The sequence below is a fragment of the Telopea speciosissima genome, chromosome 8, assembly GCF_018873765.1.
Source record: "Telopea speciosissima isolate NSW1024214 ecotype Mountain lineage chromosome 8, Tspe_v1, whole genome shotgun sequence".
Classification (NCBI taxonomy): domain Eukaryota; kingdom Viridiplantae; phylum Streptophyta; class Magnoliopsida; order Proteales; family Proteaceae; genus Telopea; species Telopea speciosissima.
In genome coordinates this window covers 38,784,103-38,809,628 of record NC_057923.1, presented here as the reverse complement: position 1 = coordinate 38,809,628, position 25,526 = coordinate 38,784,103, and the positions used below count along the sequence as shown (strand labels likewise).

Genomic DNA, 25,526 nt, shown 5'->3' with positions numbered 1-25,526 from the left:
AAGTTACACCCACGCTCTCAATATGTTTTTCAAACACTATTGGAGCTAATCCTTTTGTCATCGCATTTGACACATTGTCAGCAGTGCCAACTTTGGAAACAGCTACATCACCTTGCTGGATTATCTCTCTAATCAGGTGATACTTCCGCTGCACATGTTTGTTCCTCTGATGAGCCCTAGGCTCCTTGGACTGTGCAATCGCCCCCGTGTTATCACACAATAAAGGTATGGGGTTCTTGACTAACTCTGGAACAACCTCCAAGTCGGTAAGAAATTTCTTGAGCCAGACACCTTCCTTGGCTGCATCACCAGCTGCCAGGTACTCTACCTCGATAGTAGAATCGACTGTAGATTTATGTTTGGCGCTTCTCCACACACTCGCTCCACCACCCATAATGTAAACCATACCGGATGTAGACTTTCTATCATCCTTGTCAGTTTGGAAATATGAATCCGTATATCCAACTACTGATAACTCGTCACACCTATACACTAGAAAATAATCTTTGGTCTTTCTCAAATACTTGGGAATATTCTTGATCGCAGTCCAATGCTCTTTTTCTGGATTGGATTGAAACCGACTCACTATCCCTACAGCATAGAAGATATCTGGCCTTGTACACAACATAGCGTACAGCAGACTTCCCACTGCAGAGGCATAGGGAACTCTCTTCATCTCTTCAATGTCCTCTGGAGTCTTGGGGCATTGAGATTTGGAAAGTGGAATTCTATGACGGAAAGGAACATTTTCTTTCTTGGAATTTTCCATGTTAAACCTTGCCAGTATCTTTTCTATGTATGTGGATTGTGACAAGTTTAGCATCCTTTTCTGGCGATCTCTAATAAGCTTGATCTCAAGGATATAGCTAGCTTCACCCAAGTCCTTCATCAAAAAAGTGGTGGACAACCACACCTTTATGGATGAAAGAAACCGAAAATCATTCCCTATTAGTAAAATATCATCTACGTACAATACGAGAAAACAAACTGTACTCCCACTGAACTTCTTGTAAACGCAGGGTTCATCAATGTTCTGTTCAAAGCCAAACGATTTGACTGCTTGATCAAAACGGATGTTCCAACTCCTCGAAGCTTGCTTGAGTCCATAAATGGATCTTAAGAACTTGCACACTTTGTTCTCTTCACCTTTTGAAGTGAACCCCTCTGGTTGTTGCATGTAGATTTCTTCATTAAGAAATCCATTTAGAAATGCAGTTTGCACATCCATCTGCTAGATTTCATAATTGTAGTGTGCGGCTATTGCCAACAAAATCCTGATGGATTTCATCTTAGCTACTGGCGAAAAGGTCTCCTCATAGTCTATACCTTCTTGTTGAGTATAACCTTTTGCTATCAGTCTTGCCTTGAATCTCTCAACCTTTCCATTTAAGCCTCTCTTCCTCTTGAAGATCCACTTACATCCAATGGGCTTTATGCCTTCTGGTGGATCCTCCAGAGTCCAAACATTATTGGAATACATTGAGTCAATTTTAGAGCGCATGGCTTCCTCCCATTTGGGTGCATCTACATTTTGAAGAGCTTGTTTATATGTATACGGATCGTTATCCGATTCAGTGGTAACCATGTAGAATTCTTCTACAGTCTTAGCTTCTTCAGTGAGAAGTGTATAACGTGTGGGTGGTCTTATGGTCCTCCCACTACGTCGCGGCTCCTGAACTATATCAGGTTTGATGGGGTCGATAGTTGGTTCAATTGATGGGTTAGGTATTTCAGGTATAGAAGACATCTCTTCTATAACAATGGGGTCGCTTCTCTTGGCAATCAAATCTTCTTCAATGAAAGTAACATACTTACTAACAATGACTTTCTGATTTGCGGGGTCATATAAGTTGTAACCTATTGTGCCTTTTGGGTATCCCAAGAATAAGCATATAAAAGAACGTGGCTTCAACTTACTATCTGTTTGTTGCTTGCGTACATTTGCAGGATAACCCCAAACCCTAAAGTGTTTTACGCTAGGCTTGTGCCCATACCATAATTCAAATGGGGTTTTGGGTACAGTTTTAGTAGGAACCCTATTCAATATATAGATCGCAGTCTCTAGGGCATACCCCAAGAAGGATAAGGGTAACTCACTAAAGGTAAGCATGGTTCGAATCATGTCTAACAAAGTCTGGTTGCGTCTCTCAGATAAACCATTTTGTTGAGGTGTACCAGGATTTGATAATCATGACACAATCTCCTCGGTCGTGAGATATGCTTTGAATTCGTCGGATAAATATTCCCCTCCTCGATCTGATCGAATGGACTTGATGCGTTTATCTAACTATTTTTCAACCTCAGCCTGAAACTCTTTGAACTTTTCAAAAGTCTCTGACTTCTTACGCATTAAGTAGACACTACCGTATCTAGAATAGTCATCGGTGAATGTCAGAAAGTACTCATAACCATACTTAGCTTAGATGCTAATGGGCCCACACACGTCGGTGTGAATTAATTCCAACAAACCGTAGGCTCTCCTGCCTTTATTAGGAAAGGGCTTCTTGGTCATCTTTCCTTGTAGGCATGACTCACAGGTTGGGAATGGTTCGACCTTTAGACTTTCTAACAACCCATCCTTCATCAGCCCGTTAATCCTGTCTACATTGATGTGACCTAATCTGAGATGTCATAGGCAAGTAGGACTCATTGGAGCTCTCTTTCGTTTCAAGTCGATATTTGAAACCTCATTCGTTATTAAGGGTTATTCTAGAAAATACAAACCATTTTGTAAAAATCCAGAAGCAACAAAAATATTATTATAACGAATTGAAAGTCTAGTACCAAAAGTAAATACATAACCTCTGAAACTAACTTTGAAACGGAAATTATATTCCTTTTAAAAGAAGGAACATAGTAGCAATTCTTTAAAACTAAAGATGCATAATCAAATTCTATACTATAGGTTCCAACTGCCAACGCCTTGGCCTCTGCTCCAGTGCTCATATTGAGACACACTTCATTCTTGTCCAGTCTTTTTGCCTCCTTGAACCCCTGCAACATATTGCAGACATGGACCATAGATCCAGTATCCACAAACCATGAGTTAGATGGTCCAATAGACATATTAGTTTTGAAAAGGACAAAAACATTTAAATTACCTTCTGAAGAGGTATCCTTGTAGTCCGACTTCTTTTTCAAGGAGGCCAGGTATATACAGCAGTTACGCTTCCAGTGCCCCTCTTTCCCACAAAAGAAACACTTTCCTTCCTTGGGAGATTTCTTCTTCTGAATTTTCCTGCTTTTTCCTTTATGGGTCTTACCATTCTTTTTCTTTTCCTTGTTCTTGGAAGAACTTTCTTTCACCGCTGTGAGGTGCACTTCTGCCTTTTCCTTTTTAATCGCTCTCTCGGCTTCTTGTAATATATTACCCAGCTCGGTCAACTGAACATCTAACTTGTTCATATTGAAGTTGAAAATAAAGGAACTGAATGAGCCAGGGAGAGATTTAAAAATGACATTCCTTTTATACTTCAAGGAGAACTTTTCAGAACCTAAACCCTCCAATTGTTCGAACAAGTTTTGAATTTTCATCACGTGGTCCAAGATTGGAGTTCTAGGTTCCATCTTGAGACTGTGGATCTTATCCACCAGCTCGTACTTTATGTGGGTGTCTTGTTGGCTATATAACTCCTTGATTTTAGCCATCATGTCACCCGTAAAAGATATTCCCTTGACAGACTCGATAATTGATTTGTCAGTGGAATTCAAAATGTATAGTTGGGTCTTTGAATCCCTTTGATGGTAGGATTTGAAGATGCCCATCCTTTCCTTTAGGTGTTCTGCGGTAAATTTAGTAGTACCCTTAGTTCCATCCATATCAGCAGATGGTATAGTGGGAGACTCTTCCGTTAGGATAGAGTGAAGTCCCTTAGCCTTGAAAAGGAGCATAATGTTACGATGCCAATCTTTATAATTTGGTCCGGTCAATTTTGATTAGGTGATAAGTGACATAAGGGTGTTGTTGATTGGGGCAGCCATGTCGAAAAGATCTACACATGTACAAGTAAGAACACAACAAATATCGTGACCATTGAATTTTAATTTTGGGCTAATTAAAACAATGGTCCTTCATCTTTTTTCATATCCCTCTATAATGAAAAAAATGTATTGGAACTCACCAATCCTTACATGGAAAACTTACTCTATCGGGGATCATCCCACATACGGTGATTGGGTGGACTATTTTGTTCGCCTCCTAGGCTTCCATGTAATTGACCACTTGAGTGTCATGTCCATATCCTATCGACTGACACACACTCAAGTCATGTGTATTCTTAATAATTCGGAATGAATCATGGCATTATGAGAGATGGCCCACTAATGCAGTGCCTTCCCACTATCCATGTCCATTTTCTATCCAATGGGAGAAGGTGTAGACCGTATGATAGTGAGATCCTCACAACGTCTTATCGGCTCTATTGTGGGGACCTCATTACCTATCTCTACATCTATCATCAAAAGAGGGCCATAAATAAAGATCTACCAGTTAAGATCTATCCATATCACACATGCTTTTAAAGTTGAAGGATAAACGATTGCGCATAAAATATATCGCCATATAGAAAATACAACTCACAAGGTAACACATATATAAATTGTGGTTATGGGATGGTAGGTTTAGCGAGAATAATAACGTATTATTACTCCCACTAAATCAATAATTACTTAATTAATTTAATGTGAAAAGAATTATGCATCCAATGCATCAAGTGATGCACAGAAAAATGCTTGCTCCATCCAATGGCATCTCCATGCTTTGTTCTTTGCATCTTCATGCTCCTTTTTATCTCCTTCCATCATCGTATGTTGGCCTCCATCTTTCTTTAAGATCTTCAAAATCTCCATCGGTTGAACTTACATAAAATAAATAAAATTACAACCTAGTTCTCTATACACTTTCCTTAGGGAAGAAACCCCCTTGGTAAACACAACCCACCATTGGATTGCCCAAGGGGTGGAGTACATAATTTTATCAAAAAGAATAAGGGGAGAGAGATAGAGAGGGGAGAGAGCACAACGCACATCACATTCTATATTTCACATAAACAATTAAATACCATCATCCACATAGATTTACAAATTAAATCCATTCCCATAACCACCAAGATAAAATAAAAATTTTCCATGATCTAGTCCAATAAGGTAATGATACATGTGACCCCACATCAACATGTGGTAAAATTAGGTGAATGCAAATCACCTACTTAACCATTAAGTATGAATGCATTCCAAAAAATTAAACTAAAAAGTCCAATAAAAATCCATAAAAATTTTCAATAAAAAAAACTATTTTTTTGATAAATTTAAATATGAAAAGGAAAAAATAACTATTTATTTTTCTTCTCTTTTCATATCAATCATAATATAATCAAATCAAAACATGCATTCTCTTATTGAAAAAAATAACAACTTTATTCTAAGAACATGGAGAACCCTATTCTATCAAAATCATATTCCAACTATGAACGTACAAGCAACGCTCTGATACCAATTGTTGGGAATAAATCCGATGCGCAGCGGAATTTGGATCGGGTCAATACTTATAATTCATGATCAAAAGTAGGGAAGAAACAATTTCAAAATAACATTCATGGTTACCTAGAGTTGTAAGTGAAACTCCTCCTATAGATAATAGGTCTTCCAACTTGTGAAAACTTGGAGATTGAAAAATCGTTCAACACTTTGAAACTTGATCAATCCTTGCAATCTTGTAGAAGAACACAAAAATCACCAACGCCTCTTGAGTTCTCTAACTCAAGTCTCACACACACCACTACAAGAGAGGAGAGAGAGAGAGAAATCATGGGAGGGGGAGAGAGCACTGCCAAAATCGTTGGAGGCTCCTCCCTCTCCTTCTTTTATAGTTTTGGAGATCCTTGGGTCTCAAGTAATCTCCTTCCATCTTGGCCTTGGCTCAATCTTCCATTTTGGTATTTTGTGAATCTTCTGATTTTTTGCAACTCCAATTTGCTACTAAAGTGAAGACATAGAATCTCAAAAGGGATACAATCTTTCTAAATTATGATTCATGAGATATTCTCACAATATCTCTTGCCATAATATAAAAAGATATTTAACCATAAATATATTGTTCTCCCATACAATGCCATGTGTCCAATAAACTCTTTTATTGCACATAAGCCCTTTCACTTTCCTAATATATCCCATAATGATATAGGATATATACTTTAATGCTACTAATCCCCAATTCATTATGTACATTGATCGAGAGAATATGTGACTGTGATCAGACGGCCGAAAAACTTCAAAATCAATTCTCAATATATTATATCAAATAATTTTTATTAAAAATAAATTTATAAAACATTTCGAATAAACACTGGATCCATATTTCTGTCTGACCAATCATTGACTTTCTCTCTCCTAGATATTCCCCGTAAACGGGCAATGGATTCCATATTGAGAAACCTCTTTGCTTACAATGCAGGATCACGAATCCAGTGTACCAATTTATAGTCTGATTGGACATCAACAATTGGCTTACCAAAATTCGTAATGCCACACTGCAATAAATGGAATCTCTCAAGTCAAAGGGCCATCGAGTGGCGGGTAAGTATATCACACACACAACCAGTAGCAATACATAAAGTATACATACCTGATTCTCATCTATACACGTTCTCGACGTGTACCTACATCCATGCACCGAAATCATCATTTCTCGTGGCATGCGATATGGAAACCATATAAACAGGATGTCCAGTCCTGTGCCCAGTTCAGACCAGTTTTAGGTAAAAGACCTACGGAACATTCTTATAAGCCCAAATAAAATAATAAAATATAAAAATTAAATTCAATAATTTAATAATTCGGGTATGATGGACACACAATTCCAGCAATGCCCCCAAAGTTAAAGTTGAGTTTCAACAAAGAGAGCACGGACGGACTCACAGACGGAAGAAACAGGGTGAGTCCATCCCTGACTCCGTTCAGGCCAAAAGGTCAAAACACGAGGGATGGATCCATGCATGGAACTTCCACCTGAATCCGTTCCTGCATCTGTCCAAACCCTGAGACATACCCGAGAGCGGACAGAACCCCGGACGAAACCTCTTCATGAATCCGTCCCTGCATCTGTTCGGTCCCTAAGACATTCCCGATAAGGACCGGAACTACGGATGGAGGTAATAGAGTAAATCCGTTCCTGCATCCGTTTGAACCAGCTACCAGAATACACTGGATGGATCTACGGACGGAACCACGACGGTGACTCTGTTCGTGCATCCGTCAGAGTTCTTCCTGAGATTTCTTAAGGTTTTCTCCTCCATCCTGGAACCTGGAGTTCTCATGGCACTCAGGGTCATGGAGGGGAGTCTTAGGCCTTCCTAGGGTCACTAGAACCTAGGCCTACCTTATGGATTCAAGATCACATAAGGATCTAACTCCTTTTGGTCCAATGTAGGGTTTGGGGGTTTGAAAACCAGGAAATTAGCAACAAGGGCTGCAAGGTGGCTGATAGGAGCCATCAATAGAGCTTGGTCTTCACTATTAAAGTCCCATTTAAGGGCTAAGCCTCACCTTGAGTCCCAAATGGAACTCTAGGTAAGCTCAGCTCAAGAAACCTACTCAACTCAAGAATGTAAATGGAGAAAAGGGAGGTACCAAGAGATAGAACATACCTTGGTGAGTGGAGCTCCAATCCCAGCTCTAGTCAGCCTTGAAGATCCACCTTCTCCTCTCTCCTTCTCTTTTTCTTCTTTTCTTCAATCCTTATCTGGATAGCAAGAGGAGGGAAGGTAGGGTAGCAAAATCCCTTTGGTTTATCTTCCATTTTCTTCCTTTCCCCTCCGATTCTTCTTCCTTACTTCTTCTTCTTCCTTTCCTCTTCTCCTCCATGGTTTGGCTTGGAGGGGGAGAGATGGGAGAATCTTGGGCTGAACCCTATCTTTTAAAGATCAAAAGAGGCCTTAGGGCCTATTTGCCTAGGTGCCCCTAAGACTAAGGGTGGTCCTTTAGGTTTAAGTGGGCCTTAAGGCCTGTTTGGCTAAAGTCACAACCCTATTAGGTCCAATTGGTTAGGACACATTTGGCTTAGCTTAAGGTCCTATAAGGGTATATTAGTCTTAGGGCTTGTTTGGCTCAAGCTAAACAAAAAAACACATTATTAAAGTCCAATTGGTTAGGACACATTTGACTTAGCTTAAGGTCCTATAAGGGCATATTAGTCTTAGGGCTTGTTTGGCTCAAGCTAAACAAAAAAACACACTATTTATTTAAGTTAAGTCTTATGGGCCCACTTTCATGGCCCAACTAACCAAAAGAAGGTAAGGGTGGGAGTCCATCTTGTTGGAGGACCTAGTTATAGTGTCTGGGACACGGGGACGTGGGTCCCACATAAAAATACATCAAAAGGGCAAGAAACAGTACGGACGGATCCATGAACGCAACCAGTCTAGTGAGTCCGTTCGTGACTCCGTTGCTACTGTCAGGGCCCAAACCTCAAGGAAAGTTACGGGACTATAACCCATACTTTCAGGACTTCGATGGGATACTTATAATAGAATTTTTAAGGTTTAAGGTCACAGGTGTTTGGCCATTGCCATCGTGGCATCATCCGTTAGTAAAAGTCCAATTTGATGCGAGGCATTAGGATGTATTTCGGGTGCGGGTGTAACAAAATCACCATTCCTTGCAAGCAATCATGTGTGAGCAATTTAATTGAGTAAAAACATGAATGAAATATGGTTTTGGAATGATAAAGCTCAATCTAAAACAAAATTTTAGATTTAAAACGATGTTTCAAAACAAATTTTATATGTAAGACAAATATCAAGTATAATGGTTGAAGATCTACTCACATTGTGTGAAGCGACTAGGCTTTCTATAGGTGACCTCAAATTAATACTTCAATGATGTTGATCTACCCCTACCTAGTTCAGAATCACTTTAATGGAGTCCCATGAGTAAGGTAATGATGAAATCTACTTCAAGGTATTGCTTAAACTCGGATTTGGAAGACACAGATTTTTGACAGAATGACCTACCTTTAGTAAATCAGCAATATCTCTCTGCTCCGATCTCCGTTTGGATGATTCAAATTAGGTTGCAAAGATAACAGATGAGGCTATGTTTTATTGTGAAATAAGATTTTCTCAATTCGGCTCCAAAAAGAGTTAAAATTGGACGTCAAGTGGCTGGTTCTGTACAGTCCGAATCTCCTTCTTCTCCTTCTTCTTCTTCTTCTTCTTCTTCTTCTTCTTCTTCTTCTTCTCTTCTTCTTCTTCTCTTCCTCTCTATAGTTCATGAATTTTCCTCTCTTTCTCTCTCTCTCTCTCTCTCTCTCTCAAATTTATGATAAAGAGAATGGGGTTTGGGATTTGATTATTGAAATTTAATCCTAACAAAAGAGAAGGAGATGAGAAGAATTCTATTTAGTCTCTAACTAGATCTCTTTGCTTTTCATCCAATGAAAATATTTTAAAAGGAATCTTGACTTAAAATTTTTAAATTAAAATTTTAGATTAGATAGTTTAATTTTAGCTAAATTTTTTTTTGTTGAAATTTTATTTTATGAAGACTTTCTTTCTCCACGATTGAGTTTCTAGCCAATTGGAGATTACCATCTCACCTTTCCTGTCACACCCCAAATCACCCCTTGGAGGATTTAGGAAAGTGACCGGATATCCTACGACATCCGTCAATCCCCAAGGATCTAGAAGCAGTATTTACACGTCACAAACCACACATCGAGGTTAAAAGATAATAAAAGAATATCAGAGTGCAACGAAAGATCGAACTAGCCACAGACGATTTATATTACCAATAATAAAATCCTAAATACCTATGTTATACCATATACCTATCATGTTATGTTCAATAAGTACATTATCTCGGTAATTACACTTCTTAAAAGAAAGACACTTAAATAATAACAAAATCATCGCTAAGCAACGAGATGAGGAAGATCTACAATTCCATCGACAGCTTCCTCGCCCATTGGCAAACCCGTTCCTGCAAAATCAACTAAAAGAGAATATACAAGAGTGTGATCTCCACCGAGCCCATGAATGAAATATAAACCATGCATGCATGTGCAAGCACAACCAAATGAGTCCTACATGAAGTGCAATTCATTTTATTTAGTAGCCACCTAACATCACAACTAAGGCAGGTTAGTGCTACTACAATCCCCAATACATGTATCCCTGGTGTGGGTTTGGTTACCCCTTCCCACGATACACCCATTGAGTTGTCAGAGAGGACCAGTCAGCTCTCGTATTCATTCACCAAGGTCAGCCCGACCAGCCCTCTATGATTATCCTGTGAAGTGACCGTCAACTTATAACTCAATGATCACATTTCTTTTCTTTTGGATTATATTGTGGCATAAAGCCCGGCATATAGCTCAAGGTCACATTTCTTTTCCTTATTTTGGTTTTAAGCCCGACATATAGCTCATAATTGAATTGTGGCTTAAAACCCGGCATCTAGCTCAAGGTCACATTTCTTTTCCTTATTATGGTTTTAAGCCCGGCATATAGGTCATAATTGAATTCTGGCTTAAAACCCAACATATAGCTCAAGGATTATGCGGTCGCTCCCACAGGCATCCAACACCTTAACCCCTGTTGGCAATGGTGCGTAGCACGGGTGATGAAACTTTAGCCCCATGTCTATATGGCATCGTATGAGTCATGCGGTGTCAACCGTATCCCATAATACGGGCTACCACAGGCCTCATTTCCATACCGGCTACGGCATCTAATCTAGCAATTCCACATACAAGCATTATCAACCATTTCTTATGTTCATCAGATAAGATTTAGAATTCAAAGGAGAATATAAAACAATTTAAAGTAATTAAAGATAGTAAATATTATTTTTGTTGTCATGACCCATCTGCCATGTTACTCATGGTGTAATTCCACTCACCTTGGTTTGATCCTACTGGTTCAGATGTTTGTTCCGTTTCGATCGGTATCTGGCTGTGCACCTCGAGCACGAAAACAAATCCTAAAGTAATAATTCAGAAATATGTTATTTTAATTATTCAAAACTGTTTTGGATAACCCAGTGTTAGTCTAGGCTCCTAGGTCTAACTGAGTGCTCAGTCTGAGATCACTTTGAATTCTCTAGGCCTTGCACTAGGCTTTAGGCCCATGTCCCAGTGCATCATCCGAAGAATGTGGCTTAGGGTCAACATCATATTTTATCACTTTAGTACATGGTTCTAGGTCACAATATCCTTACAACACAGTCCCTAGGTGAGCAGTGCTGTAGGACCAACACAGACAGGGTTTCCATGCCCTGTGGGGCCCACTTGGGTACCCAAGGTATACATAATTATGGACAGATGTGAGGAGGGGTATTTTGGTCATTTTCCACCTCCTTACACTGTTTATAGTCCATATGTGGAGGTCCCCCAAGTTAAATCAGTAAAACAGTGAAGTTTTCATTCACTGGGTGATGTCTGCATCACCCAGTGCCATCACCCAGAGATTGCAAAACCGGAATCAGGCTGAGATTCCAACGTTTTGAACAATGGGTAGTGCATGGATCCTCTCCTCATGCATGTTAGGTCATCTTGGACCCCCAGGTGTATAGTTTGCACTGGTCCTTTTTGATTTTCCACTTGGCCCACCACTAGGCTGCCAGAGGCTGCCTAAACAGCTGAGTGAATAGTATCACAGGGTTTTCTCCAGTTACAGATCTGGATTTTGGTCACATGCAAGGATGTAATTACATAACAAATGATATTCTAGGGCTGCTACCACCTAGAGTTTGGTCTCATGCAGCGATAGCTTGCATCTAGGGTTCCAAACAGTCAAATAACTAAGCATCTGGCAGTGCAGCTGTGCACAGCCAGATTTTGGCTTCAAGAACAGCATAACAGATCTGTAAAATTACCTAAAAATCCTAGATCTTCCATGCTCCATACTTGCATGGCTGATCTGGTGTAGTTCTAGGCAGTTCCCAGGTGTTCTGGGCTGCCAGAGAGCTGATACACTATCGAATATATGAATTTAAAGGAAACAGCAGGTAGGAGCAGTATTGTTTATACCTGCCCAAGTCTGAGAAGGCTTGATCCAAGCTTGGATGCAAGGCTGCCACCCAAATCCTTCCTTCCTCTCTTCCTTCTTCTCTTTCTTCCTCTCTTTTCCTCTCTTCTCCTTCTCTTTTTCTCTCTTTTCCTCTCCTCCACGGTTTGAGCAGTGTAAGGGTTCTAAAATGAGCTGAGGTACATCTATTTATAGGCCCAGCCTAACTAAGGCCTGTTTGGCTGGTTAAGACCCTTTCCCAGAATGCATTTTTGACTGCATTCTCAGCCGTTTTGGGCACACTGGTGGGGTCCACAGTGAACCAAGGGTATGAGGTGGTCTCTCAGACTCCCCTCAACCTATGGAGGGTGCCCATGTCCAAAATGAGTGGTCCCCATAATTTAAAATCATTTAAATATGCTGTTTTGCACTCTGGGTGATGTCTCTCGGTGATGTGTGCATCACCCAGTGCCTTTGCCCAGAGAATTTATCTGCAGAATTATTTGGATTGAAATGAAATTTCCATTTAGAGACATAATTGGATCATGGTTCCTTCTAAGAAAATGAAGCTCTTTGAATCTAGTTTCTAGAAAAACTAGATTCAAAGGAAATCATGATTGGATTATGAAGTTATGTTATTTTTATTATGCAAAGGTCAACCTATCAAACAGTAGGATCCGATTTTGACAGAAACTTGAGCTAAACTTTTAACTAACTTAGAGACATATCTAGGTAATGGTGTCTTCTAAAAAAATTCAGCCCTATGAATCTAGTTTTCAAAAAAATTTGAACCAAAACAAATGAAGTTTGGATGGTGGAGTTATATCATTTTAACTAAGAGAAGGTCAATCTGTAAATTAGCAGAATTTGTCATTTATGTTGGGATTTAAGATGTATGTATGGAATTGGGTTCTCATCATCAAATCAATCATGCAAATTGATGTTTGGGTTTAAAAATGTTTTATCTAAAACATTCAAGTTGATGAGGGTCATCATTGGTTTAGCCTAGAACTAGGATTTAAGTCCAAGGGTCCTAGAATCAAGGGATGGTACCTTCCTTAGCCAGTACATTTGGTGGTGAACTGTACAGTCACAAGGAGTTGGTGTTTGCCTTCTTAATGGTATGTAGGTCCTCACCAATGGGGCTACCTCATTATGTTCAACCTTGGGTTCAATGCACCACAGTATACTGGTAGCCTTGACCTCGGATTCTGGTCTTTCAACAAAAATTCCAATTAGCCCCTATTTTTGGGCAGGGTTTTACATTCCCCCAACCTTATAAAAATTTCATCCTCGAAATTGAACATGTCTGGTGATTCAAGTAGATAAGGATACTTCGACCGCCTTTCATCTTCTCGTCAACCGGACATTCTTTGATCGAGCCGACTATTCCACAGTATCTTTACAACAAGATAATCGGTTGTGGAGATTGTGCTTCTCACATCCCACATTCTCTTTGGGTTTCTCTTGACAGGTCATGGCGGCAACGAGCCTAATTGGTTCCTGAGTCAAGTTCGGGAGGTACTTCTTCAACACCGATGCATGGAATATGTCATGGGCTTCTGCTAATCAGTACGCCACTGGTCATGATTCCCGGATTCAGCTTCCCTTTTTATCAAACTACACCACCCTTTTGGTTGGCGATTCCCAAGAAAATACTTGATTGCCCATGACGTACTTCAGGCCCTTTCGTCTTGTATTGGCATCGCTCATTGTTTCTATTAAGATATAAAGATTTGGTCCTTAAACATATCCAACTCCCAATAAGTTATCTAAATTGCTCCTGAGTTTGATTGATCTAATATTTAGCTTGGTTTTAATGGCCTACAAGAAATCGGACTCCCAACATATACCTTAAAAGGAATCAAATGGTCCAACTACTTCCGCATATTTTTACCTAATAATCTATGCTTCTACAGCTTTGGGTTATGTGGCATAAGTCTACACCATCTTTCCTACACGGCTCTTCCTATGAACACTTTAACTTTTGGTTTCCCAATACCTAGTCTCAACTTTAGGATGAATTGGGATATTGATGGAATCCCTATTGTTCAATCCCAATAACGGAGGGGACATTCGGTGACCCATTACCCCCTTCATACCTATTGTTGAGCAAGGTTTTGTCAGATCCTTTAGTTCTAGTTTCATCTTGATCTTGGTTGTTCTATTCGTTTGGTTTGCGGTATATCGCTTTACCAAGACCTAACTATGCGCCTACAGTCTTTTATCGTCCTCCCAGAATCTACATACGATTATAGAATTTCCAAATGAACAGAGTCTATAATCTTTATTTAATTTCACAACATTTCAAATAACAATGCTAACCACCCATTTGGAAATGTGGGCACCTTCCTCTTATCAGCAAACTCAGTAGAACGAAAGAGTGTAATGAGCCGAAATCAGAATAACACTCGAACAAGTGAGGATGATACGGGTAGAGTACCTGTTAGTATTCTGAATTGGCCTCAGCTCCCCTTATGTCCAAGGCATATACTTATTTTTGAACTTTATTGCTTTAGAACGGGAAAGGATGAGTAGTAGATGGATCTCGTCATGGTGTACGAATTCTGCAATGACGACAATCCCTAGCCATGTGTCCGGGTTGCTTGCAGACATAGCATTGGTTGTTCAACTTAGACGGTCGGGGCACAGCCGTAAATTATGCCATTTGGCTCGAAGCATGGCGATAATACTGTGTAGGCTGTTCGAATATTGGGTGAATGGGTTGATATTATTGACCCATTTCTAGCCCATGGTTCTGTGCCAAGCTAGGGCTTAAGCTAGATCCTCGAAAGGTCTTGTTGGGCCACTCTAAATTTTGGAAGGCGTTAGGCCCTTTGCTCGTTGATACTATGGTCCCCTCGTTCAGTCTATCCTCTATCGTTTTAGCTTTATCGACCATCTGTGCATAGGTCTGAATATCCATGACTGACAGGATGGACCCGATCTCAGGCTTGAGCCCCTTTTCAAATTTCTTCGTCTTGCTAGCCTCCCCCCTTCATATGTTTCGGTGCGAAATGGAACAAAACCTCAAACTGTTGTTGGTAATCTCACACTGTCTTTGATCCTTGTACGAGGGCAACGAATTCAGCTTCCTTCTTGTCTCTGAAACTCTCAGGAAAATAATTCTTAAAGAAGACTTCATTGAACTGATCCCAAGTGGGGTTGGGATGAGTCGCCTCCAAACTTGGTCGCGTCGACTTCCACCATGCTTTAGCCTCATTCTGCAACTGGTACCCGACGCATATCAACTTTTGGGCATCGGTACATTCTAATACAACGAAGGCTTTTTCGAAAGCACTAATCCATCTCTCCAGTTCCATCGCCTCTGGGCCGATCTTGGAAAAAGCGGGCGGATGAAGTTTCTTGAACCTCTCCATCACCCTAGCAGTGGAGTTATCTATGACATGCTGAGGTACCGAAGGTGGAAATTGTTGAGGTTGATTGGGTAGTGGCATCGCTTGTTGTTGCATCATGGTCGTAAACTGAGTGGTCATATGGACCAGCATTTCTTGTTGTTGCTGCGTGATCCGCATCATGTTTGCTACGATGGAATTCAGCTCACCGACAGTTATAGCTGGAGGTGGTGCGGTGGCAGGAGCTGAAGGGGTCGTAGGCACCGGGTTTGGAAGGTCCTTGGGTATCCCTGTCGAAGTGACTGACACTTCAAAGTTTTGAGCTTCGACTCCATTCGGTAGTCTAATCTCTGGAACAAATCGAGGGCCTCTTCCACGACGACCACCCTGATTGGATCTTGTGTTAACCATGGTTGTTTCTGCAGAAACGGATCTTGGGCATAAATAAATCTATATTTTCTAACTAAGGAAGGTTCTAAATTGGTACCTACACGTACAAGCTAGCATTTGCTATGGTACGACATAATAGTGAAACATTGCACGTATAGAGATGCATAACTGAAAACATAGGAATTTATAAATACTACAATAGGAGTACGCACAAAGATAGGCTGGGGTGTGTGTGTGTGTTTTTTTTTAAATTTTATTTAATTTTAATTTTAATTTTATTTTAATTTTAATTTTAATTTTAATTTTATTTTAATTTTTGTTTTTTTATTTTTATTTATTTATTTTTTTTGGGTATCAATTGTACTTTCCTTTCTAAGTTGTAGTTCGGAAGTAATACCTCCAGTTTCCTTTCTGGATGTAAAAGTTTATGCCTATTCAATTATGGAGTTATCGGCTTTTGCAGCTAGCTAGTCTCCTACTGTGTTCTTTTACTTCTTTAATTTGGTGTTTTCTTAAAACTTTTATTTCTTTGCCTCTAGACCACCCACCATCCTACTTCTGTTGTTTGTGAATGTAAATAGAGCTTCTCGCTTTGATATCACTCTGTCACACCCCAAACCACCCCCTGGGAGGATTTAGGCAAGTGACCGGATATCCTACGACATCCGCCAATCCCCAAGGATCTAGAAGCAGTATTTATCCGTCACAAACCACACATTGAGGTTAAAAGATAATAAAAGAATATCAGAGTGCAACGGAAGATCAAACTAGCCACAGACGATTTATATTACCAATAATAAAATCCCAAATACCTATGTTATACCATATACCTATCCTGTTATGTTCAATAAGTACATTATCTCGGTAATTACACTACTTGAAAGAAAGACACTTAAATAATAACAAAATTGGCGCTAAGCAAAGAGATGAGGAAGATCTACGATTCCATCGACAGCTTCCTCACCCATTGGCAAACCTGTTCTTGCAAAATCAACTAAAAGAGAATATACAAGAGTGTGAGCTCCACCGAGCCCGTGAATGAAATATAAACCATGCATGCACGTGCAAGCACAACCAAATGAGTCCTACATGAGGTGCAGTTCATTGTATTTATTAGCCACCTAACATCACAACTAAGGCAGGTTAGTGCTACTACAATCCCCAATACATGTATCCCTGGTGTGGGCTTGGTTACCCCTTCCCGCGATACACCCATTGAGTTGTCGAAGAGGACTAGTCAGCTCCCGCATTCGTTCACCAAGGTCAGCCCGACCAACCCTCCGTGATTATCCTGTGAAGTGACCATCAACTTATAAATCAATGATCACATTTCTTTACTTTTGGATTATATTATGGCATAAAGCCCGGCATATAGCTCAAGGTCACATTTCTTTTCCTTATTTTAGTTTTAAGCCTGACATATAGCTGATAATTGAATTGTGGCTTAAAACCCGACATATAGCTCAAGGTCACATTTCTTTTCCTTATTATGGTTTTATGCCCAGCATATAGCTCATAATTGAATTGTAGCTTAAAACCCGGCATATTGCTCAAGGATTATGCGGTCGCTCCCACAGGCATCCAACACCTTAACCCCTGTTGGCAAGGGTGCGTAGCACGGGTGATGAAACTCTAGCCCCATGTCTATATGGCATCGTATGAGTCATGCGGTGTCAATCGTATCCCATAATACGGGCTACCACAGGCCTCATTTCCATGCTGGCTACGGCATCCAATCTAGCAATTCCACATACAAGCATTATCAACCATTTCCTATGTTCATCAGATAAGATTCAGAATTCAAAGGAGAATATAAAACAATTTAAAGTAATTAAAGATAGTAAATATTATTTTTGTTGTCATGACCCATCAGCCATGTTACACCTACATTCATGGTGTAATTCCACTCACCTTGGTTTGATCCTACTGGTTTAGATGTTTGTTCAGTTTCGATCGGTATCTGACTGTGCACCTCGAGCACGGAAACAAATCCTAAAGTAATAATTCAGAAATATGTTATTTTAATTATTCAAAACTGTTTTGGATAACCCAGTGTTAGTCTAGGCTCCTAGGTCTAACTGAGTGCTCAGTCTGAGATCACTTTGAATTCTCTAGGCCTTGCACTAGGCTTTAGGCCCATGTCCCGGTGCATCATCCGGAGAATGTGGCTTAGGGCCAACATCATATTTTATCACTTTAGTACATGGTTCTAGGTCACAATATCCTTACAACACAGTCCCTAGGTTAGTAGTGCTGTAGGACCAGCACAGACAGGGTTTCCATGCCCTGTGGGGCCCACTTGGGTACTCAAGGTATACATAATTATGGACAGATGTGAGGAGGGGTATTTTGGTCATTTTCCACCTCCTTACACTGTTTATAGTCCATATGTGGAGGTCCCCCAAGTCAAATCAGTAAAATAGTGAAGTTTTCATTCACTGGGTGATGTCTGCATCGCCTAATGCCATCACCCAGAGATTGCAAAACCGAAATCAGGTTGAGATTCCAAGGTTTTGAACCACGGGTAGTGCATGGATCCTCTCCTCATGCATGTTAGGTCATCTTGGACCCCCAGGGGTATACTTTGCACTGGTCCTTTTTGATTTTCCACTGGGCCCACCACTAGGCTGCCAGAGGCTGCCCAAACAGCCCAGTGAATTGTATCACAGGGTTTTCTCCAGTTACAGATCTGGATTTTGGTCACATGCAAGGCTGTTTGAGTTAAAATAAAGCCGCAAGCATACGGATCAATCGTAGCTATGGGTCAAACACGAGGAGATATACGCTACTCTATTTAACTAACTTAAAAGTAATGCAAAGTGAACCAAAATTAATTAAAGCACTAAATTAAACTAATGACAATTAAACTAACGGATCCTAACTCACAAGCATCTAACCTATCTACTAACGCAAATTGGAAGGAATAAAGGAATAAAAGAAACCTATCAAACTAATGCAAATTGGAAGTAATAAAAACACAGCCACACATCCACATCCACATGAACAAATAACCATATAAAAGAAAAAATAAAAGAAATAGAGGGAGAAGAAGAAGAAGAGAGAGAGAATGAGATAGAGGAGAGAGAGAATGAGGTTAAGGGTTTAGAGAATGAGGTACCTTGATGTGCTTGAACCAGATTGAACTTGCTTGCATGAATACTTGAATAAACTTACCATGGCTTCCTCTTCTAAATCTCCAAGTCTTGTCATCAACATAGGAACTTAGACTAGGAAGCTTTAAACTAGAACTATTACAACCATATTGAAGACATTAAAGCATGAATTAAACCTATTACAACGATTAAACTAACCTTATGAAATCAAAACTAAGAACTAGAAAGAACTAATCTTATGATATCAAAACTAAAAACTAGAAAGAACTAATCTTATGAAATCAAAACTAAAAACTAGAAAGCCAAAAATCACAATTTAGAAGGAAAAGAAGAGAAGAAATTTCACTAAATGAAATGAACAATTTTTACAAGAGAGGTAGGGGGTATTTATAGGAGAAAAGGAGAAGAAATAAGAGAAGAGAAGAGAGGGGGAGGAGCTCCACGATTTTGGAGCTCCTCTCCTTCTAAAAATTGTGGAGAGGAGAGAGAGTATGAGAAGAGGATCAAAAAATAGGGAATATTCCCTTCTCCTTCCTCCTTTACAATGCCTGGGCTCCTAAGAAAAAGAAAAAAATAGAAAGAGGGAGAGAAGAGAATATTGTTTACATAAGCCTTCTATTTCTAGAAAAGTAAATTTCTAATTTTAACTTGTGCTTCCTTTTCTTTGTAGATATCTTCTCCAAGAAATAAAATAAAAGCATCTTTGATTTTTCAACCTTCCATAGATGAGAAAATATCTTTCAAAATAAATCTATCCCAAGTGAAATTCTAGGAATGCCCTTGAAAAGTTGGAGGAGAGAGAGAGAGCGATGACTAGGATTCCACTTAACCAAATAACAAAATCCCCAATGTGTCCTCTAAAAATCGTGGGGCATTAAATGTAGCTCAATAAAATTGTGGACAGTAGTGGGCCTTTAAAATTATGGAATCTAGTGGCAGTGTGTGTTCCTCCATATGGGTAGTAGTCCTTCTCTCTCTTCAAGAATGTAAAATTATCGAAACAGCCCTGTACTTGCAGTAGATCTCCACCATTGCCTAGAAGTATCTTCTACAATGTCAAAAATGTCTTTGGGCAGTGGTAGAATGACTATGGGCTTGCACTACGGCTCCTTTCTGACCCATTATCCTTTCTTGGGGTAAAAAGAATAATCAACTATACGGTGGGCTAGACAAATGCGTACTTGCGTTCCGTCACGTCCAACTTGCTCCAAATTTAGTCTTCTTTACAGCCATGGAAAGAAAAATGGTAACTTTACGTGTAACTTGGGACATGCAGCTCCCGATAGTCTAGAATAGCCCAAAATAGCCCAAAACTTGAAAAGCACAAGAAAGCACCAAAGTAACTCTGTCCAATGTGGTAAAATGTATGCTTTATGCCCTAAGATTTCAGACATAAATGTGCTCATCAAAGGCTGAAATTACTTAACAAATGATATTCTAGGGCTGCTACCACCTAGGGTTTGGTCTCATGCAGCCATAGCTTGCATCCAGGGTTCCAAACAGTTAAATAACTGAGCATCTGGCAGTGCAGCTGTGCACAGCCAGATTTTGGCTTCAAGAACAGCATAAAAGATCTGTAAAATTACCTAAAAATCCTAGATCTTCCATGCTCCATACTTGCATGGCTGATCTGGTGTAGTTCTAGGCAGTTCCCAGGTGTTCTGGGCTACCAGAGAGTTGATACACTATCAAATATATGAATTTAAAGGTAGCAGCAGGTAGGAGCAGTATTGTTTATACCTGCCCAGGTCTGAGAAGGCTCGATCCAAGCGTGGATGTAAGGCTGCCACCCAAATCCTTCCTCTCTTCCTTCTTCTCCTTCTTCCTCTCTTTTCCTCTCTTCTCCTTCTCTTTTTCTCTCTTTTCCTCTCCTCCACGGTTTGAGCAGTGCAAGGGCTCTAAAATCTCCAAGGTTCCTTACAAACCTAAGCTAGGTTTTGAATGCTAGAACAACATAAGGTCATTCAAAAGCCATAATGCATTAAAGAGAGAAATAGAGGCTTCAAAGGGAGAAATTAATGAGGTTCCATGGGTTCTCAAGAGAACCCCCAAACTTGGAATCGATCCTCATGGGATTTCCAAACCTAGAAATGGAAGAGAGGAAGAGGTAGGCGAGGTCATTACCTCAAAGTTGGACCAAATTGATGTCTTCCACCTCCACAGCCTCTCAAGCCCTTCTTCTCCAAGCCTTCAATGCTCCCTCAGCTCCACGGTTTGGGTAGGTAGAGAAGTAATGAGATTTGAGGGTTATGTTTTGGTCTTAAAACTAATCTCCCTCCTAAGGTATGTTTGGCCTGGAGCTTAATGAGCCAAAACTCATTAAAAAGGCTTACTTAGCCTATGGGTTCACTCAATGGCAACCTATAACCCAAGGAAAGGCAAGAATAAGGCCACCCTTGTCCAAGAGACAAAACTAGAGTGTCTGAAGTACGGGTGTAGGTCCCACACAAGGAAAATACACAAAACCCAAAGATAGCACGGGCAGACTAACGGACGAATGTAGTACTAATGAGCCCGCTCGTGCGTCCGCTGCTGCTGTAAGGACAGAAACACAAGGGAAAAGGGCCGGGCTTTGGCCCACACTTCAACGTCGACTAGAGTAAGATACGATATCATTTACAAGGTTAATATCTTACCCCTTGACCATCACGACGTGTCCTTCATGATCTTGAATAGCTTCCCGATCGCTATACTAAGCTCAACCCCAAAGGAGGTATCTAACTGTGGGGACACGGGGTAAGCCCTTCGAAACTCCTCACTTTGTGGACTCGTGCTGGGAGGATGATCGACGAAATCACCATCGACAAATCTTCCCCACTGCCGGTTAAGGAACCTCTCTTCCACCGATAGGCCCATGATGTGGTCAATGATCTTGTGGCTAGGTTTGACCACAAGTGAAAATAATTTGCTAGCACACACGACAGCAGAATCTACACGTCACACGAGAGAACACATTAATAAATATAAAATCTAGGCGCGGGTGTAACATCCTCCCCACCTTTCAAGAATTTCATCCTCAAAATTGTCTTACCTTGTAGGAATCCCAGGGAAGGGTATTTCTCTCGCATTTCCACCTCGGCTTCCCAGGAGGCTTCTTCTTCCGTGTGGTTGCACCACTTCACTTTACATAATGAATAGGTCGGTTGCAGAGATCCACCACCTTACTATCTAGAATCTTCTCAGGCTATTCCTTATTAGACATATCTGCTGCCAGCTCTGGTGGCTCCTGAGACAGGATGTGACTGGGGTCATGTACATACTTCCGCAACATAGATATGTGAAAGACATCGTGTACGCCATCGAGAGATGGTGGAAGTGCTAATCGATACGCCACCGGTCCAACCTTTGCAAGAATCTCATAAGGTCCAATATATCTCAGGCTTAATTTACCCTTTTTACTGAACCGCATCACACCTTTTGTAGGCGATACTTTGAGAAATACCTTGTCACCAATAAGGAACTCCAGATCTTTCCGCCTTTGGTCAACATAACCTTTCTGCTTAGACTGAGCAGCTTTAATTCTTTCACGGATCAGATCTATTTTTTCACAGGTTGTTTATATCAGTTCTGGCCCAAGAATGCGCTGCTCGCCCATTTCATCCCAATACAAGGGAGTCCGACACTTCTTCCCATACTGTGCTTCAAAGGGTGCGATCCCTATAGTAGCTTGGTAACTATTGTTATAGGCAAACTCGATAATTGAAATGTGCTCATCCCAGCTGCCCTGCATATCAATGGCACAAGCCAAAAGCATGTCCTCCAATGTTTGTATTGTCCTTTCTGACTGCCCATCGGTCTGAGGATGAAAGGCAGTGCTAAAGCTCAATAGGGTACCCATAGATCTCCAGAATCCGCCCCAGAATTTGGAAGTGCCAATCTATCCATAGAATAGGTGACTTTGATTGGAATGAAATGTGCTGTCTTTGTTAGCCTATCCACAATGATCCATATAGCATCAACGCCCCTAGGTGTACGGGGTAATCCTGTGACGAAGTCCATAGTAACATGTTTCCATTTCCATTCTGGCACAGGCAATGACTGTAATAGTCTATGGGGACGTTGTCTATCCGCCTTCACTTGCTGACAAGTGAGGCACCGGGCAACATACTCAGCCACATCCCTCTTCATTCCACTTCACCAGTAATGTCCTTTCAGGTCCCTGTACATTTTAGTACTACCTGGGTGGATAGAGTAGGGAGACTCATGCTCCTCCGCCAACACTTCCTTTCTTAGCCGATCGTCCTTGGGAACACATAGACGATCTCTAAACATGAGAATGCCACTGTCTGTCAATGAGAAGTCCAGATCATGCTGCGTGTCACCCTGAATAGCTTCAATGATCTCCTTACAATGTTTATCTGAAGCTTGAGCGGTCTTAATCTTTTCAACCAAGGTTGATTGCATCGATAAAGCTGCTAATGATAGGGTAACACCCTCTACTAGTAATTCCAAATCCATCTTTCTAGCTTCTTCTATAAGCTCCTTGCTGACAGCTAGGGATGCGATAGATAAGGTTTGTGATTTTCGACTAAGAGCATCTGCTACCACATTTGCTTTGCCTAGGTGGTAATGAATGGTGCAGTCATAATCCTTCATGAGTTCTAACCAGCGTCTCTGTCTCATATTGAGTTCCTTCTGAGTAAAGAAATACTTGAGGCTTTTATGGTCGCTGTAGATCTCACTTTTCTCTCCGTACAGGTAGTGTCTCCAGATCTTCAGAGCAAAGACCGCAACTGCCAACTCTAAATCATGAGTCGGGTAATTCCTCTCATATTCCTTCAACTGACGAGAAGCGTAGGCCACCACTTTATCACCTTGCATTAACACACAACCAAGTCCCATTTTTGACGCATCACAGTAGACTACCATTCCCCTAGTACCATTTGATATGGTAAGTACTGGAGCAAAAATCAGTCGCTGCTTCAGATCTTGGAAGTTTTTCTCACATTGTCCGACCATTCGAATTTTACTCCCTTTCGGGTCAATCGAGTCATAGGAGTAGAGATTTTTGAAAAGTTCTCGATGAATCTCCTATAGTAACCGGCTAGACCAAGAAAACTACGAATATCTGCCACATTCTTGGGTATCTCCCAATCAACTACCGACTGTACCTTGCCAGGGTCAACTTCAATACCCTTCATAGATACCAAATGACCTAGAAAAGCCACTTGTTGCAACCAGAACTCACACTTGTTGAACTTCGCATATAATTGCTTTTCTCTCAATCGCTGAAGCACAAATCGAAGATGGTCTGCATGCTCTTCTTCGCTTTTCGAGTAGACCAGGATATCATCAATAAACATAATAACATATTTATCCAGCACATCATGAAATACCCTATTCATCAACTACATAGCAGCTGCCAGGGCGTTGGTTAGCCCAAAAGACATAATCAAGAATTCGTAATGGCCATATCGCGATCTAAACGTGGTCTTACTGATGTCACTGCCTCTGATCTTCAGCTGGTGGTACCCCGAGCGGAGATCAATTTTAGAGAAGACCCTAGCACCTTATAATTGATCAAACAAATCATCAATCCGAGGTAATGGGTATCGATTTTTCATTGTTAGCTTGTTGAGTTCACGGTAGTTAATACATAAATGCATGCCCGTCCTTCTTCACAACAGAACAGGCGCACCCCACGGGGAAACACTTGGCCTTATAAAACCCTTCTTTAGTAGGTCATTAAGCTGCCCCTAAAGTTCTTTCAATTCTGATGGGGCCATCCTGTACGGTGCCTTAGACACTGGAGCTGCATCGGGTATCAGATCGATCATAAATTTCATTTCTCGATCCGGTGCTAACCGTGTGAGGTCTTCTGAAAAGACATCAGGGAAATCTCTTACTACACTAATCTCTTCCATCGGTGTAACCTTAGCTTCAACATCCTCCATCGAGGCTAGGTAACATTGACAACCTTGGGCTAAGAGCTTCTAGACCTGGAGAGCCGATATGATTGGGTTCTTGGGTTTCTTACTTTTATTACCCTTAAAGACAAACTCATTATCCTCTCCTGCCCGAAAAAGTATCTTCCTTTCTGCACAAATCAGACTAGCTCCATGCATGGATAACCAGTCCATTCCCAGAATCACATCAAAATCTTTCATATCTAGGATGATCAAACTGGCTTCGAGTCCATGGTCGCTTACTCGAACAGGGCAAGAGTGAAAGGATCGGTCGAGCTTAACTTTGCTTCCAGTTGGTGTACTAACCATCAACTTTTTCTCTAGTACGGCCAGCTCAATAGGTAATTTCTTAGCAAAGGAGAGTGATATAAATGAGTGTGACGCCCCCAAATCAAATAACACATAAGCAGGCAAGGAGCACACAAAAATCATGCCTGACAAACACCGAATAGTTAAATATGGTAAACTAAATTTAGTTTATTTGACTAAGATGGTTAAGTGTAGTACCTGTGATAACACCAGGGTCAGATTGGGCTTCCTCATGGGTAACAGAATAAACTGGCCCTTGAGTTTTGCTTGCTGGGGCAGGAGCAAGTAGACGAACAACAGTCCTTGTTAGAGGTGGTTTGGAAGTCGCAACCGGCCATGAACCCGATTATCACGATTGAGGACAATCTTTGGCCATGTGACCAGACTCCTTGCAGTTGTAACATATAATAGTCTATGCCCCATAGTGAGAAGTAGGTACAGATTTAGGCA

General features: G+C 40.7%; 1 protein-coding gene across 1 annotated transcript; it reads right to left on the bottom strand.

The window, feature by feature from the left end:
* Window positions 1-23,783: 23,783 nt before the first annotated feature.
* On the bottom strand, window positions 23,784-24,755 carry LOC122672285 (uncharacterized mitochondrial protein AtMg00860-like). Its single transcript, XM_043869781.1, has 2 exons — window positions 24,667-24,755; window positions 23,784-24,129 (listed from the first exon to the last, which is right to left on the bottom strand). Exons 1-2 carry the CDS (start codon window positions 24,753-24,755, stop codon window positions 23,784-23,786), a joined length of 435 nt encoding a protein of 144 aa, XP_043725716.1.
* Window positions 24,756-25,526: the final 771 nt, after the last annotated feature.